The sequence below is a fragment of the Sycon ciliatum genome, chromosome 4, assembly GCF_964019385.1.
Source record: "Sycon ciliatum chromosome 4, ocSycCili1.1, whole genome shotgun sequence".
NCBI lineage: Eukaryota > Metazoa > Porifera > Calcarea > Leucosolenida > Sycettidae > Sycon > Sycon ciliatum.
In genome coordinates this window covers 6,089,898-6,107,186 of record NC_088646.1, presented here as the reverse complement: position 1 = coordinate 6,107,186, position 17,289 = coordinate 6,089,898, and the positions used below count along the sequence as shown (strand labels likewise).

The 17,289-nt window shown below is 45.6% G+C and overlaps 2 protein-coding genes across 2 annotated transcripts in view; both read left to right on the top strand.

Moving 5' to 3' along the window:
* The window catches only part of LOC135814121 (elongation factor G, mitochondrial-like), a 25,174-nt gene extending 15,969 nt beyond the window's left edge, over positions 1 to 9,205 (top strand). The window contains exons 15-25 of the mRNA XM_065327185.1: positions 693 to 806; positions 1,186 to 1,242; positions 1,464 to 1,553; positions 2,187 to 2,234; positions 2,515 to 2,597; positions 3,209 to 3,278; positions 3,599 to 3,767; positions 4,194 to 4,262; positions 4,803 to 4,963; positions 5,476 to 5,529; positions 8,375 to 9,205. Coding sequence (XP_065183257.1) covers positions 693 to 806; positions 1,186 to 1,242; positions 1,464 to 1,553; positions 2,187 to 2,234; positions 2,515 to 2,597; positions 3,209 to 3,278; positions 3,599 to 3,767; positions 4,194 to 4,262; positions 4,803 to 4,963; positions 5,476 to 5,529; positions 8,375 to 8,497 — 1,038 coding nt within the window. The 3' untranslated portion in view covers positions 8,498 to 9,205. The remainder of the gene's footprint in view (positions 1 to 692; positions 807 to 1,185; positions 1,243 to 1,463; positions 1,554 to 2,186; positions 2,235 to 2,514; positions 2,598 to 3,208; positions 3,279 to 3,598; positions 3,768 to 4,193; positions 4,263 to 4,802; positions 4,964 to 5,475; positions 5,530 to 8,374) is intronic.
* A 2,041-nt stretch (positions 9,206 to 11,246) lies between these two features.
* LOC135814120 (BTB/POZ domain-containing adapter for CUL3-mediated RhoA degradation protein 3-like) lies at positions 11,247 to 16,830 on the top strand. The gene is made up of 4 exons (XM_065327184.1): positions 11,247 to 11,968; positions 13,391 to 13,650; positions 15,627 to 15,679; positions 15,934 to 16,830. The coding sequence occupies exons 1-4, from the start codon at positions 11,437 to 11,439 to the stop codon at positions 16,307 to 16,309; spliced, it is 1,221 nt and encodes a 406-aa protein (XP_065183256.1). The 5' UTR covers positions 11,247 to 11,436; the 3' UTR covers positions 16,310 to 16,830.
* The last annotated feature ends 459 nt before the right edge of the window (positions 16,831 to 17,289 follow it).

Below are 17,289 nucleotides of genomic sequence, written 5' to 3'. Positions count from 1 at the left end.
CCAAGTTGACTGTAATGTAATCTGCAATGTGTATTCTTGAGAAATGGCAGTCAACGCTGCAAGTGCCAACTTTTCATTGGCGCGCCTAACTTGGCTCCAGAGTGGAGGTCACTAAGAATTTAATCACTCGATGTACATCGTTGCATTTGAATGATTGAGCACGTGCTGGTGTGCGTGCGAGCGCGTGTGCGTATACACCTATTGACCAATGAGCTACTTCTGGCAAGATTAAAACTCTTGTCATAGTCCTGTGTAATCAATGTTGCTAGTGGAGCCTACATCAGATCCACTCTGATTTGGCTACCCACACTAGTAGTATGTATTGTCTTCACTGGGGGCAGGGGTAAATGCAGTTGGATCCCGGGATGGGTACCCTGATGCCGTCAATCCTGTTTCTGCACCTTGTCCTCACCCACTCACTGCGGTGTGGTGAGCTCATAAGTGAGGTCATATCTTTAAAGTCCGCCCGTAGGTCGGGGAGTTCTGGATGGTGAGCCGTTGGGCGGTTCAATGGACAATCGAGCCATCTCCCAAGATTTCTTCTGAATCTCTCTCTCCCCCAAGGGACGACCCACTTGGCCAGCTTCTGGCAGTGAGCAAGTACAAGTGTGTGTGTGTGTGTGTGTGTGTGTGTGTGTGTGTGTGTGTGTGTGTGTGTGTGTGTGTGTGTGTGTGTGTGTGTGTGTGTACAGGACATCGCATCCGTACGGGCCGGTGACATTGCTGCTTTCTTTGGAGTGGAGTGCAACTCTGGTGATACCTTCATGCCACAGAAGCTCGACCCTCCCCATAAGCAGTTAACTATGGTAAGCTGCTTTAGAATTCTATGTGAAGTAGGACCTCCATATTGCAGTGTTAATCTGATCTGGTTACATTGGCAGAGCTGCAGCTCATAAGATGTGTCCTGGTGTTTCCTCTGTTCTACTTACTGTAGATTTAGTATCTGCTAATGGTGCTTATTTGCTGGCTACACGCGGCTTGACTTATGTACCACTGCCATTTGGTATGTTCCACATAGTGGATTCATCATCTCTGTAGTCTGTGCGCTGTTTGTCTGTTTTTCATGTTCTGTTTTTCATGTTCTGTGCTTATGTGTGTGTGTGTGTGTGTTCATGTCTGTGTTCACTGTTCATGTGTGTGTTCATGTCTGTGTCTGCCGTATGCCGCTATTGTTGTGCCTTATAGGAATCCATGTTTGTTCCCAATCCGGTCATCTCCTTGGCTGTCAAGCCTGATAGACCTGTACGTTGAGCAACCTCAGCCGTATGCTGCTCACACATTGAAGGATCTCACCAAGGCATACTAGTGATTATATTTACATGTACTCCATTTTCTATGTGTTTTTTTAAACTTCCCTGGTGATAATTGTTTCTGGTACGGCTAGTGCATGATTTTTTATGCAGACTACTGACAATAATTATAGGTCAGATTATTTTAATGCTGTCGCCTGTGTTATGTTGCAGAGTGACAACGACAAATTTGCAAAGGCCGTCGGTCGCTTTACAAAGGAGGACCCGACATTCAAGGTTCACTTGGATGAAGAGTCAAAGGAGGTCAGTGCTGTGAACATGTAATGATGTTGTATTCTTCCAAGGCATGAAGATGCTCACCTTTAATAGCATCTACTTTACAGCAGGAAGTTGCTGAAGAGGGTTGTTGAACTGAAACGTATAAGTTGAGCGCAGATTGAGTTGAGTTATTGTAAATATTTGTTGAAGAAAGGACCAACATGTTCCATGCTATCCGTAGTTTGTGCCCAACGCTAACAGTTAGTATGCAAGATGTTGTGTAGTCAGTGTTGGACACAAACTACGGATAGCTTGTAACATTTTGGTCTTTTCTTTTAAATGTAATCCTTGGCTCTCCATTCGAGTCTAATTTTTGAAGAATTGAAGATTGAGTGAGAGCAATGTGATTGGGTTCTTCACCCATCCATACTGTTGAAGTTAAAGGTAACATACAACATAGAAGCATGATATCTTGTCGTTGTGGCCTTGCAGTGTACTGCAGTGATCACTTCACCATGTGCTTTGGTTATCAATAGACCCATTATCCTCTTTCTCTCTCAGAATTAATTTTCCGTGATCTGTTTTGCTTGTATTCCTTTGCGTGTTGGCATGAGATTTAGCTGCCTGCTCTTAGTATGACTGTATTTTATTGTACTGTATCTCTGCCATGTTGTGTAGACTATTTTCTCCGGTATGGGTGAGCTGCATTTGGATATCTATGTCGAGGTAAGCCGATACTAGCCATCCTGGTTATATGTAGTTGGGTTTATGTGGATGAGGTGTAGCCTACTGCTAAGAGGCACCATAGGCGTTACCACAAACATGACATTGTACTTGCTATAATGTTCCTGCAGCTGTCTGGAAAGGGAGCCTAATCATGTTGAGTTTGCTTATTCCAAATGTTATTGCCTCTGTTGGTCTACTTAACTTTGGCATCCACATTACTACGGCGTTAGCAATTAATTAGCACATCGACTTCGTTTACACCTTCTTGTCCGTTGCCCAGCGTCTGAAGAGAGAATATGATTGCCCGTGTGTGGCTGGTCGACCACGTGTTGCGTACCGGGAGACGTTGTCAGGTGAAGTCTCGTAAGTCCTGTCGTGGCTTTGCTGTCTTGTTGTTGCCTTCTGGCCTTGCTTCTATTCTTGCTACTTGTGCTCACATCATAAAGCGTGTGTGCCCAGTATTTCTAGGGCTTGAAAGGTTGGATTCACATATTTAATTAATCGAGCACAGCTAGATGTTTAGAGCAGGGTCCATGTGTGTTCAAGTGTTGTGACTGGTAGTCGCAGTCATTTAGCAATGCATTCGGCACCAGAGGACCACGTCAAGTTGCACTGGAGTGGGCCTTCGTTTGGTTATGTCTGGTTTTGAAGAAGGCGCCGAATATGTGTTTATTTACGGTTAGCACATTGTGTATAGGCAGGTGTCTCGAAGACGACAGTTTTAGTAGAGTTTGCGTGTACCGGTGCTTCGAAGTATGTGTCGCATTTCCCCGAATATAAGTCACCCCAAGGTCAAGGAAGGGAATGTGACTTGAAAATTGAGTGTGTCTTCTTACTCAGGTGAGCACACCTGTTTTGGAATGCACCATAGAGTCTGTATTGAATGTACTTCAAAGTAACAACTGTCTGCTCTCTCTCTCTCTCTCTCTCTCTCTCTCTCTCTCTCTCTCTCTCTCACTCTTCCGTATTTTCAGTTATGACTACATGCACAAGAAGCAGACAGGCGGTCATGGCCAGTTTGGTCGTGTCATTGGTCACTTCGAGGTAAGACAGTGTACATGCATGTAGATGTAGATGCGGGGTGGTAATAGTACTCTGCGGCTGCATTTCTTCGTCACTTTAATATATGGGGGGGGGGGAGGTCTGGGATCTTGTCACTGTTTTCTTTATCACGAATCAGAACTGGGCTTGGCTGAGCACGGGCGTATTCATCTGTATTGGTACATGTATTTGTATGTTAGGTGTGGGTGGGTGGGCGTGTTTAGGTTTGGGTGTGTTCACTGCGCTAGCTTTCTTGTTTTGAACATTTGGCGTTGATCTGTGTTCTATACTCGACTGCCTGTTTTGCTAATGCGTCCGTACAGCCTCTACCCAAGGAGCTTCTCAACAAGGTGGAGTTTCTTGACAAGACAGTTGGTGCCGTCATTCCCAAGTCCTACATGCCAGCCATCGAGAAGGGCCTGCGTGAGGCTGCCCGTGAGGGTGTCATGACTACCTACCAGATTGGTGGAGTGAGAATGGTCCTAACAGATGGTAAGCACGTCACTCTCCGAACTGCGCCCTGTTCTCTTCTGCTGTGCTCTTTCAGACAGCCTTTTTCCGTGCCGACGCAGGGGCAGCGGAACCAGTCTGGTTGGTCAGGTCATGGCCGCACCAACTGCCTGGCCACCAACAGCATGTTAACTGCTGTGTACCTGCCGCAGTATCATACACAAAGTATGAAAGGTGGCGACGGTATGGCCGGACTAATCGAAAACTGCTTCCGCCGGTCATGCGGTTTCTCCTTGACTTCATGGTGTCAGTTTGCGTACGCAAACGGACTCTCCTACACCCATGGTGTGTGGATTGTAAAAATGTACATTACGAGCTGTTTATTATGTTGTTGCTTTTGAAATTACTTATCGCGCGCGCGCGTGTGTGTGTGTGTGCTTTGCCTGTTGGACTTGACTTGATTTACAGGTGTTCAGCACGAAGTTGACAGCAGTGATGCTGCATTCAGCATCGCCTCCAAGAGCGCTGTAAAGCAAGGTACGAGGGGTCTGTGTGAAGCGTCTCTATCCATGTTGATATATGCATGGTAGAAATCTTTACTTATGCATGTATGCGAGGAATACGCTTTTGTGTATACGCTCATGTTTTGAAAGACGTTTGCCCGGAAACAGATATGATCACATTGATCAGATATGAACACAGCTGGAAGTCCCACTTGCGTCCTGTGTCACCCTTGTGCCAGATTACAAGCTCCTAGTCTGCTTCAAGCATGACTGAGTTGTGGTAAGTCATCAGAAGAAAAGCTTCTGGGAAACGGCCAGTATTCAAGAGACGAGCGTAAGATCAAGGCATACAGCTGTCGCCGAGGTCTAGACCCCTGCCACACAGCTACGGTGCCCATTGTACTAATGTGTGCCGAAGACCTGAGTCTAATCTACATGACATACTTTTACGGAACTGGCTTTGGCTTTATTAGGACAAAAGCAACGTCAGTTCCATCCCTAAAGCCTGGGCTGTGCCTCATAAAGTTGTTGTGTTTCTGCATGTCTGTGTGTCCATGGGTATGCGTGTCCGTAGCATTCCGCAAGGGTAGCACTGTTCTCATGGAGCCTATCATGAGCTGCGAGTTCTCCTACCCCAAGGAGTTCAACAAGAATGTACTGGCACTGATCAGTAAGCGACGTGGTGTCCTCAACACCTCGGAACTCCAGGACGATTACATGGTAGTCGACGCTGATGTAAGTCCATATGAACATGGTTCATTGTACATGTATGTATGTATGTGTTCATTGTACATGTATGTATGCATGTAGTGGCTGTTACTGTGAGTTGGTGCAGCGAGAGTTGAGCAAAAGATGTGCTAGAGCTGTCAGCCATTTAGTTGTAGAACGTCAGTACCGTCGGTCAGTGTCGTGCAATGTTATCGCATGAGCTGATTGTTTAGTAACTGGTGGTGTTAGTGGCCATTATAGCGTAATGAGTTGTAGTTCCTTGGTCCTTTTTCTTTTCTATAAATTTATCCTTGGCTCTCCATCCGAGTCCATTATTCAATTATCTCTTTTTTTCTTTAGTGATTGGTGTAGCCCAGAGACCGTTTGGAGAGTGTCGTGAAGATGTATAATTATGTGCTCATGCTTATGAAGGAAAGTGCGGGACCGAGAGTGTGTGTGTGTGTGTGTGTGTGTGTGTTACCTCTCTCTGACATGGTATTTGTCTGTTCTGACTTTCCTCTTTGTTCCCCATCGTATAGGTACCTCTCGATGCCATGTTTGGCTGCTCAACTGACCTCCGTGCCTGCACACAGGTAAGAATTCTGCATGGTGTTAACCCTTTATGTACTGATTTCCAGCACAGAATGAAGCAGAATTTGAATTTTCAGCACAATTTTCACCTTCAACAGGCTATAACTTTGGCCTCCTTCGCTCCAATTCCACAATCTTGGGCTCTTTGGAAAGCTCCTGGCGAGAGCAACGCGAGGATACCAGGGTCCATCAACTAGCTGCCACAAATCAGGCACAGGAACACATCAAAGTCGTATCCAAGCCCAATATGCGAGCAAATTTCCAGATCAACGCCATTCCACTCTCCTCTATCGCAGAACGCTCAAATCTTTTCGAGGCGATTCAAACTTCAGCCAACTACGTCATTATCATGTGCTGAGTTGGTCAAAGAGCACACGAAAAGGGATTTCCCCCTAAAATGGCGAAGAGATCGATAAAAAATTTGAATTTGCCGATACAAGATACGGCGCGCGATATCTCTGGATTCGTACATCGTAGCTCTTCGGCGATTGTTGCATTGGAAAGCTTAGAGTTTCCGCTACTGAATAGACCCTTCGATTGTTGAATTCGGACAAGACATGATGGAGTTACGAAGGTTTTACGGATCGATCATGAATCGATCATATGTGATCGATTCGTGTACACACCGTACATAAAGGGTTAATATGAAGTCTTTTGGGGTGATGGGTGACTCCCGCGTGGCTTTTTGACTGTATCGCCATATTAACTCTTGCGCGTCTAGTGGCAAAGGAAGCGCTCGTGTCATCCTTGATATTTCGATCGTGGAAATCCGTCAAAAAATGAGTGAGTTACAAACGTTTTAGTCCATCAACAGAATGCCGTCTGTATTTGAATGCACGCCCTCCAAAGGGTTAACTCATACACATTTAGTGGCAAAGGAAGCGCTGTATTATCATCAAGTCTATGTGACTCTCACTTATAAGTGAATGAAACTCACAAAACCACACGAGGTTTATCATGGTTCCATTGTACTGGCATTAATCAATAATATGCGTCCTTGCACATGTACATGTCGATGCGATGTTTGTCTCTCGCATATAACAGGGGCGTGCTCGGCCCCCCAAATAGGGGGGGGGGGGGTGCACGGGAGCCGAGGGGAGCCCCCCCCCCCCCCCGGCAGTTTTCTGCAATTTGTTTGCAACCTTTCTTGAATTTTAGAGCATATTTGCATACATTACAATTGCAATTACCCAGATTGAAAATTTTTGGGGGGTGCACTTGCCCATCGCCGAGCACGCGCCTGTATAAGACCATGGTCTTATAATCGAGCGAAAATGCACTTGTGAAAGGACTGAAAACAGAGACTTTTCGATTTTTAGACCATGGTCTTATATGCACGAGATTAAGGTATATTGAATGATTCAACGAAGACCTAAGAAGAAGACTTGTCAGGACGAATTAACAGCAACAAGAACGAGCACTGTCAATTATGGGCACGGAGTACACACATGCACGCATAGTATGAGTAGTATCAAGAGTACATAACCCCAAGAGTGTGCAACTGCCTGCACAACCTCTATGCAGTGCTGCGACGGCAGAACTTCACATCACGTGACATGGTTCAAAAGGTTACACTGGCAAACAGTGCAAAGTGATCACAAGAGAGTTGTACCCAAAGCTGGGTTTCGTACAACCCTGTATCAATCATGCACAGAGTGCAAATAATGTGTACGGGTTCATCACGTGATGTGAAGTTCTGCCGTCGCAGACCCCATAGCTGGAGTTGCACACTCTTGGGGGTTATGTACTCTTGGTACAGGTCGTCCCTCGTTAATACCAAGAGTACATAACCCCCCAGAGTGTGCAACTCCCACATACCCTGCTGTCCCGTCAGAATTTCAAGTTGACGTCATTATTTATGACGCAATGCTCCTTGCCCCAGTGATTTACAACTGGTGTACGGGTGTCAACGCATCACACGTTTTTCTTTCCAATAATTTGTACAGGATCGATCGGCTTCGGTCAACCACAGGTTCCGGATTCGTCTGATAATCCGTGTACTGTGCGCATTGCATCATCAAAATGACGTCAACTTGAAATTCTGTCGGGACAGCACCCATAGTGGAGTTGCACACTCTGGGGGGTTATGTACTCTTGTTAATACATAATCTCTGGGACTTGACAAATGTTATGTATTAACGGGGTTTATGTACTAAACGAAAGTGTACATAACTTGCTTGTGTACCAGAATTTTTCACTTTTTTCAACTTTTCTGAGTGTTTCTTGCTACCATGAATAGGCACCGAGATATTCTTGATTCCCTCGATATAACATAAAAATTATGTTATAACGGTCAGAGTTAGCGAAGATTCTACAGTTTACATGATACATGCCCAGCCGCGCCTGTACAGTCACTCGGAAAAAACAGAGCTTTGTAGGTTGTAATGTGCGGTCTGATTTCTGAGCCAATTGCGTCCACAAGTAGAAACTAGAACACGATGTTCCTCCACTGGAAGGCCAAAAGACCAATAAATTATATACTATTGAGGTAGGTGACATGCGGGTACGGAGAAATGTTATGTATTAACGGGGTTTATGTACTAACGAATTATGTACTAACCGACCAAATTTGTATGGAAGTGACCACGTTTCGTCCGGGACTTGAGATTTCTTATGTACTAACGGGGTTTATGTACTAACCGGACTCGTATTAACGGGGGACGACCTGTAGTATGCTGTAAGGTCGTAGATCTACCCTCGTCCATGCAAGGAGATGCAGTACCATAATAGGAAACATGAGAGTGCGAATATGTACTATGTACACGGGTATACCACAAGCAGGCGTGCCATTACTTTTCCGTTTTAAATATTCTTTTCATTTTTGATGATATTTTTATGTTTGTGCAGGGCAAAGGTGAATTTGCTATGGAGTTTGCACGTTATGAGCTGGCTCCTTCCGGTGTCCAGGCTGACATCTTCGCAGCAGCAGAGGCTGAGAGGAACCCAAACCTCAAGAAGAAGAAGAAGTAAGCCATGCAGGGCCAACTCTCTTTCTTTCCCGGAGGGTATGCTTCCAAACATAAGATCCAGCTACAGAACACAAGACGCCCCAGCCCCGCATCATATTACCATCAGTTGGGAGTGAGAACCATGTGCCATAATCGCCAGTGGAGCCGTCTCAACACCTCCGTATCATATGACCGAAATGATTAGTGGTTTAGTTTGCAGTGATCTTCTTTATAAAATGTCATCAAGTGTATTTAAAAACTTTCATCTGGACTTTCCTTCATGAAAGGGACAACACGAAACAACAGGTACAGTACCTTATTCTAGCTGCTGCTCTCTTCTTTTTATAGTATTTATTTCTTATCTTTCCTAAGCCTGCAATGCCTGAAATTGTATGGCTGAGGTAGTCTGTACAGGTGTATGGCTGCCTGCCTAGCCTGCTGTTTCTGGCTTGCTATCTACACGGTCATGTGTCACAGTGTATGCGAACTGTGTGCTTTCATGGCACTGCGGCGCCTTGGTTGTCTTGCGAAGCAGGCGAAAGTTGCAGCTGCTGAGGCTTCGGCTTGGAATGGGCTGTTGCTGACCTGCTAGTGATCACAGAGTTTCTCACTAGCACACGCTGGTTGTGCTGCTCTCTCGCTCTTCTTGTTTGGCCTTCTGCTCTATTATCATCAAACCGCAGGAGATCGATTATTTCAGTCCACTGAGTGGAGTGTTGCCAGTGCTTTATTACGGAGGATTAGCAAGACGAAATTCACGTTCGCGTTCACAAACATTTTTCAGTTCGCGAACTGGATTGCAAACTTTCGCATTTTTCGTTCGGAAAAGTAGTCGGAACACGAATCGCGGATTCGTGTGAGGGCAGTCATAAATTTACCACGCTGTACTGTCTGTACGTCGTGTCAACGTCATGCATGTGCGAATTCTGTTTGCTAATCCTTCTCATAACGCGAATTCCGTCACTGAGTTCGACTTTCCTTGGAGAGCGACCACGAACGCGAATTTCGTCTTGCTAATCCTCCGTACTGAAGCAAGTGTGTCAGAATTAACCTGAGAAGCTTATAATCCGGGAGCATAGGCAGTTATGGTGCACATGTACTGTCTGGTGCTGAAGAACTGGGGGTTCGGTGGTGTGTAGCTGGTCTTATAATGTCATGCAGAACTACCTGTACAGCTAGCCTGTTTGTTCTTCGCCGCCTGACAGTTCTGTACTGCAGCTGGGAATATACTGGAATTCAACCATTTATAGGTTGGATTTCTTTGGCCAGCAACTCCCTGGTAGTATTGTTCGGTATCATGCATCAGGGAATAATTTACTTTTAATTTCTTGCATAGCCATTTTGTTATTCAAAATTAAACTTGAATAGTAAGTCCAATTGGGTGAACCCACCCATTCCAAAATACTCTGCAAATTTCCGAACCATTCCATTATACAATGTTTCGGCCAATGGCCTTCTTCAGGTAGTCAAATGAGTCATTTGACTACCTGAAGAAGGCCATTGGCCGAAACGTTGTATAACGGAATGATTCGGACATTGGCAGAGTATTTTGGAATGGGTGGGTTCACCCAATTGGACTTACTATGAAACTGCAGGAAGCCTCCCAACTTCTCCTCAAACTTGAATAGCAATTCAAAAATGTTTCGTAGCAATATTCTTCAACACTTGACAACTAACTTTGTCCTTCTGCAGAGCTGATCAGAGTGCAAACTCAGACCACAAGTACACTGTAACACCTTAGTTGCAAACCTAGCTTGGTGCCACGATGCATAGCTCAGCACCTTCGAAGTTTCGTGCATCTATTTCATCCCTCCTAAGACTAAGACTAAGACACACATGTCATGCACACTGTGCATCATTGGGTACAGTGAAAAGTCAACGACGTTACGTGCATCGCACTTTTCTGAGCGCGTTTCTGAAGTAACTAGTTGCGTCGCACCTCCGAAGAATTGCGTAGCAAACTGCGATGCGATACTGGTTAAAATAATTATCCCCTGTGCATGTTATTGTAAATAATTTAGTAAGTAAAATTTAGTTATATTCTATCCGCGCTGAGGCTCAAGCTCAGTGAGGGCGCCGGCCCCGGTCAATCGACTGGATTTCCATGTCCGCGACAGCACGTAGGCGCTATAGCCTGGCTATACTGTAATACTAATAGTGATACTATTTAGGGCTTGAAAGTGATGACGTCAAAAACGGCCTGGGAGTAGTAAATTGACATCAGATTTCTATTTTGGATCCACTAAGGTGTGACTTTGCTATTGCCTCAGTATGTGGGTGCATAGCAACCCACTCATGTCGTATGCAGGTGCAACTTTTACTTCGCCACCAGTTGTCACCCCGCCCCCACTAGCCAAATCAGTCAGTTTCACTGGCAACATCACCTTGCTGTGAGTGAGACCGCTTGAAATGTGCTTGGATCCATACAAAAACTGGATCCAGGTGGATCCAGTTTTCGAATTTTTCAAATTGTTGCTATGCCATTGCTATGGAGTGACGTAGCACTTTCAAGCCCTCTAGCCGATGGCACAGTCATGTATTGTTGTTGACGAATGACGCGGCGTCGACGTGATCGTGGATCGTGACTGATATGACTGATTCGTGAGTGCATCGCTATGCATAATATTTTGATTTATTTTGACAGCAGGTTAAAATGAGCGTAGAACTATGCCTGGTGGGCGACACCCACTGTCGCTAGTCAGCAGCTAGCAGGTCAGTGGGTGCATGCACAACAGGTCTTGAAATAGAAAGCGATGACTTATTTATACAACTCGCCCGCAAGTACAGTAGTCAGTAGCCGGCCACGTCACTCGTCGTCAGTCGTTGACGGTGAGTTGTGTGTAGTGTGCAGGTTTACCGTTTCAATGGGCGCAGGAGTGAAGAAGAAAGTAATAATTATTGTGGCGTGCACCAAGTGCTTGCGCAGTTGTGAATTGCATGTAACCTGGTTGGGTTAGGGAAATGGCAGACGATTTACGAGGTACTGCGGCGCAGTCCGCAACTGCTGCTAGCGCTCTTCACGTGCCCATGGCTGCTGCTGCTGCTGCTGATTCTCAGGCTTGCGGATCTTTCACTGTTCGACACCGACGCGATAGCAGTTCGGAGAGCGTCGGTTCCAATGCAGAGTCTTCAGGGATGGAGGTGCGACGAACCGGGAGTTTTCACCTTGTTGAGAGCCATGCAGCTAAGCCTTCTCCCATGGCTGTTGCTGGCAATTGTCCCAGTCCGCAACGGCTCAGAGAATCCACGTTGAAGGTATCCAGCTCTTTCTCTGGTAGCCAGCGCTCTGGTCAGTCTGTAACGACGGTGAAATCGCTGGACTCGACCTTGGCGGATGGTCATACGCACGTACATCCGTCGTCCGTGGGACGTTACGTGCGCTTCAACGTTGGTGGCAGCCTGTTCTCTACAACTATTGCCACCGTGTGCAAGAGAGATACAATGTTGCGAGCCATGTTTACTGGAGAATTGGCTGTGCAAGTCGATAGTGATGGTAAGCAGCAGTGTGTGTAAGCAGCTGTCACCTAACATTATTATTATTTTTATTGAGTCAATTATCATGATTATGTGGCAGCGTGCACAGCAAGAATTTTTCTTCAGAGTTTACCATTCATTTTTGCATATTCCTACTAGTCCTGGGTACAATGTCTGCAAGGAACATCATTCAGCACACTTGAACGCCAGACATCCAGTGCTCCCGAACTTCCGTATCTTGCTCAATGTGTGTGTGTATCGAAAATCACTCCTTCGTTCACAGACCTTCACCCATGGCACTGAATTTGAGCAAACTAGCTTGTTTGGAAAGTCGAAAAGGACCAATAGCAGGCAAGGGCAAGCTGAGCGCTAACTAAATCTTGGCTTGTAACAAGGAGAATGCAGACCATGCTATATATGCATATGCCTTGTACATGTAGTGGGGAAATCACGCGGTGAGTACGAATACAGATCACACATGCTTCGCCGGTCCTAACAAAGCAAAATGCCTGTGCGTGTCCAAAAGGCCCTATACAAATATATCGTGTGGATGTGCACATAGAAACCTTTACAAAGTTATTAATTATTAAATACTCTGCAGGAATACTGAATTAAAGTCCACTCACGGCAGACCTTGGCAGTCGTTTAGCACTACTATGCTGCTGCATGCGCTCCTTCGTCCATTCCTGGCATCGAGTGGGATGATCACTGTCCAGAACAGCCTTCCACGTAGCAGGGTCCAGGGAGCTGTGTTTCCTGGCAGTGAATTCAGTGTCACGATGATTATTCGCCTGCGATTCTCCTTCAGCAGATGTGAAAGGCCGTTTTGTAACGGCTAAAGCCTAAAATTCCACTAGCCGCCGGTTGCCGTGTACCGTATTATCTCTAATATAAGCACAGTCTCCAATAATAGCACGTCTCCAATAATAGAACACCTTTGGGCGGCATTCAAAAAATAAAGTGCTCAGTCTCCATTATAAGCACAGTCACACTGTGTAAATTTATTATCTGTACCGGCGAAAAAACCCTGAAATGTGTGCGTCATACATGAATTTGGCATGGCAACAAGCCTCTGAAATGAGGTTGAAATAATAATGGAGCAGTCTCCAATAAAGGAACGTCTCCAATAATAGCACGGGCGGAGGTACATTGAAAAAATAAAGGACCGTGCTTATATTAGAGATAATACGGTATATACTGTACAGGTAGCTTCAGGCCATGCAAGCATCAAGTTGATGGTTTGAATTGTCGAGCGGGTACACTCTGTTTCATAGTACTTCGAAGTAGAACATGACGTAGCTAGTCACGATCGATAATATCACAATTTATCATGGCAGATGTTCCAGGATGTGATACGAGCAACTTGCTCTAGTGGTTGCATTCTGATCGGGGCAGATTCATGTGTCTGCTTGTTTGTCTCACTCGTTCCTTTCTTGTGCAGGATTCATCCTCATAGACCGGTCTGGCAAGCACTTTGCAAAGCTACTGAACTTCCTTCGTGACGGTGCTGTGCCGCTTCCAGACAGTCTCGAAGAGAGCTCTGAGCTGCTCGTGGAAGCCAAATACTACCTGCTTGAGGAGCTTGCCGCACAGCTGGAGGTGCACATTGAGCAGATCAGGAAAGACAATCTGACGGTGTGTCGTATGCCCATGGTGACGTCAGTCGAAGAGTTCCAGCGCGTGCTGACGGGTACCAGAAAGGTAATTATTTATGGTACATGTACATGTAATGTGACCCATGTCTATACACGTCGTGTATAGACATTAATTATCCAGTCAACACACGCACCGGCATATATCTGGACTGGCGGAAGAAGTTTTAGATTGGTTCGGCCATACCCTAGCCTTTCATATGCTGTGTATGATATGGAGGGCATACTTACACCCAGTGACCTCTCAGCAGTATACACACGTTGGTGGCCAAAAAGTTGGTCAGGCCATGGCCTGACTAACCAGACTGGTTCTGTCGTGCCTGTATATGTGAAATGACCAGCTAACCCGGAAGTCATGGCAGGAGTGGTTGAGCCTGATGACAAAGTGAATAGAACGGCAGTAAGTTATTCAACCCCACTCCCTCATCCAAACAGGAGTTATCAAGTGTATCCCGTTCTAGGTAATGGTGTAGAAAGCAGACCCTGTGATTTGAAAATAGGTGGCGAGTGATCTATCGCTCTCCTCGCCTGTGTCAGGTGAGCTGTACGAGAGTGATCCAAAAATTCTCACTCCAACAACACAGCACATTATTGATATCGGTTTTTTCGAGAAAAATTCTGGATGCACCAGTGACTAGTGCACCTCACCTCGAAAAGAATCGTCGATGACTGTCTTCAAATTGTTCGCAGTCGCATCGCCGTAATCGTCTACATTCATCAGGGCTAGGGTGAAGAAAACCGGCTCGCCTTCCTTTACAAGACGAACAAGCACGAGTTCCTTCTCGCTTCTGGTTTTGCGGGCCTGCAATCCATCGCTCAACACAGAAAATGCAGTTGATGAAGAGATGATACTTGCGATCTTCTTCTGCATAGTGGCAGACAACAAACGGACGAATTCTCTTGCCTTATGCGAGGAGTCACAGCCCTTGATGAGCTTCACCCCGTTTGCTTTCTGAATTTCCACCGCGGGCACAGTTCCTGCGCATGGATCGATGAGTGCACTTGACGCCATAGACTCATAGTAGAGTTGCGCTGCACTCCGAAAAGCGTACATGCGCATGCATGCAAGCCAAAAATAGTTTCAGGCGCGCGACAAAAAGTACACCTTCCAAGAAAATAAGGCGCGCGATGGCGCGCGAGAGCGATCGCTCACCTCAAATCACAGGGTCTGAGAAAGGCTACTTATTTCCTGTCATGTAACCACGTATGTGAATTCCTCCGAGAACAAAACAAAGACTGTGTGACTTCATCAATCGACCTGTTACTTCTTGTGAATTGAGTTCTGAGGATTCGAGCAATGGTGACTCTAAGTGAGACTCAAAACGGTGCCGATTTCTTTTGTATGTTATTGTGCATAGCTTATATCAAGCAAGTACTGTACTGAATCCACTCATTGTCTTGAAGCATTCTTGTTACACTGAACCACATTTCTGGAGGCCATTTAATAACTCCTCTTCGAGTGTGAATAGAAAAAGTCGCCAAGTTTTTTTCTTCCCGGAAGTTTTCAAGGTAACGTTACTTGACAAGTACAACTCGTCGTAGTAGTTCAACTCTATTACACATGGTTGTACATGCGCTCATGGCGTGGCCAGCATGATGCAATCATTACAATATACATCAGGCGGTCATGGCTTCATGTTGCAACGCCTTTAGAATGATATCCGAAGTTCATCACCGCGGCATGTACAAATCGATTTCAGGAAAAGGTGCCAGTGACTTTTAGACACTATCGAAAAAAAACGGTTTAAGTTTAGAGGGCGATGCGTCAACATCGATTGTGACAGAGCACCTGTCGTGACTAAACTTGTTTGCTCAACGCAGATTGCTTGTGGTCCGGCAGCCGACGATGTGTGCTATGCACTTGAAATAAGCGCTGGCGGCAGTCCACCGCCACTCATTCAATGCCATGATTTGTAGACTTTCCTGTGCTGATCTGTACAGCCAATCAGTTACGGTTGGTCCTGTGTTGATCCCTTCACTAGTATAATCATTTGCCGTTTGATCATCCTGTGTTGATCTCTACAGCCAATCATTCGCTTGATTTTCAATCGCTTCAATAACAAGTATTCCTATACAGGGTAAGTCAATGGGCTGGCTAAATTCCGACTGGACGTTTAATATTAACTGGTTAATAATGGTTTAATAGGTTGGTTTTGCAAATACATGTGCATGTAGAACCCAATGTCTTGATTTCGTTTGTTGTTGATTGAGTGTGGAAGGAAGCAAGGGGCTGTGACAACTTCAATGTATACAGAATCTGCAGCCGGCAGTGATAGTATAGACTGACTATGCAAGAATAACACTGCTTTCGACCGTCTTATTGCCCGCACAGGACGTCGGACGACAACCTGCTGAAAAACCTGGAGCTGTTCGATCGACTGGCAACCCGATTCATGGACCGTGTTGTCTTTGTCAAGGACATTGTGGGTGGTTCAGATATCTGCACTTGGTTGTTCTATGGACATGGGAAACGCCAGGCTGAAATCTCATGCGACGCCATTGTCTACGCCACAGACAACAAGCACATCAAGATTGACTTTCCTGAAGCCAAGATCTATGAGGAGTGCCTCAACATAATGCTGTTCGAAGAGCGCCTCCTCGACGCGGAGAAAGCTGCCGCTGCCCAGAACCGTGCCGCTATCCTGTGCCGGTGGAAACGGGGCGTTAACACCCTTGCCTGTCATGTCATGTCTGATGATGATAACTAGCTGTGTTACCATAACAATAACTCCAGACGTGTACCAAAGTGACCATGGCAACTGAAATATCACCGAAGTAGTACTCTGAGGGGCATAGTCTAGCCTATCATGTCAGCACACTCAGACAGTGAGGCTATGTGCAATCATTATTGAAAGATCTATTCGATTATCATGCTGTCTGCTGTGCCAGCTGCATGGCTAATAGCCGTGCAGTGTTGAAATCATTTAAAAAAAAGTTTGCCAGACCTAGCCTAGGTCATTCCAGGCAAGTATCTTTTCTATCAAGTACACTCTATGCACTGGTGCTGCCTGTAATCATCTCTATATAACTTTAGGTAGTCTACGGACGGTTGTACAGTCCCCGTTGAAGCTGCATGCTGACCATCACACGTAACCTACACCATCATAACCCACAGAGACTTGACTCAGTGATCTGACTCAGTGGTCTGCCAGCGCGCCTTGTATTACTAACCCGAACCATTATTAGTTGGAGCCGCTGATCTATGTTCAAACTGGTGTTTTTAAGTTCATGTACGTAGTAGTGATTGAGTGCAGTGTTGGGGGAAAGAGCAATGAATGATTTAGTCCTGGAGCCAGGTCCAGAAATCTGACAGTGTCATTTGACACCTCGTCCAGGAAAGATTTGACTTCAAATTCGGAGAGGCGGACCAACTATAGGAATTTTGGAGAAAACTAAAAGTTCCCAATGTTGTCCGTTTGGAAGTTATGAGCTATTTCCAAATTGCTTAGGTTACTATGGTAACTTGTGTGCAATTAGCCGTTCCTGAGGCAAAGCCGGTACAATTTTGGAGAAAAAAGTTACCTTGTTAGAAGGCGAGCTCTTTCCAATACTGTTATTGAAAACCAGAAGTTTATAGGACTGTCGGCTTCCTTGTCACAGGAATTTCTCGAATTTCTACGGTTACCGTGGTAACGTGTATGCAATTAGCTACTTCTAAGCCAAAATCAGTGCATTTTCTCCCCTGTAG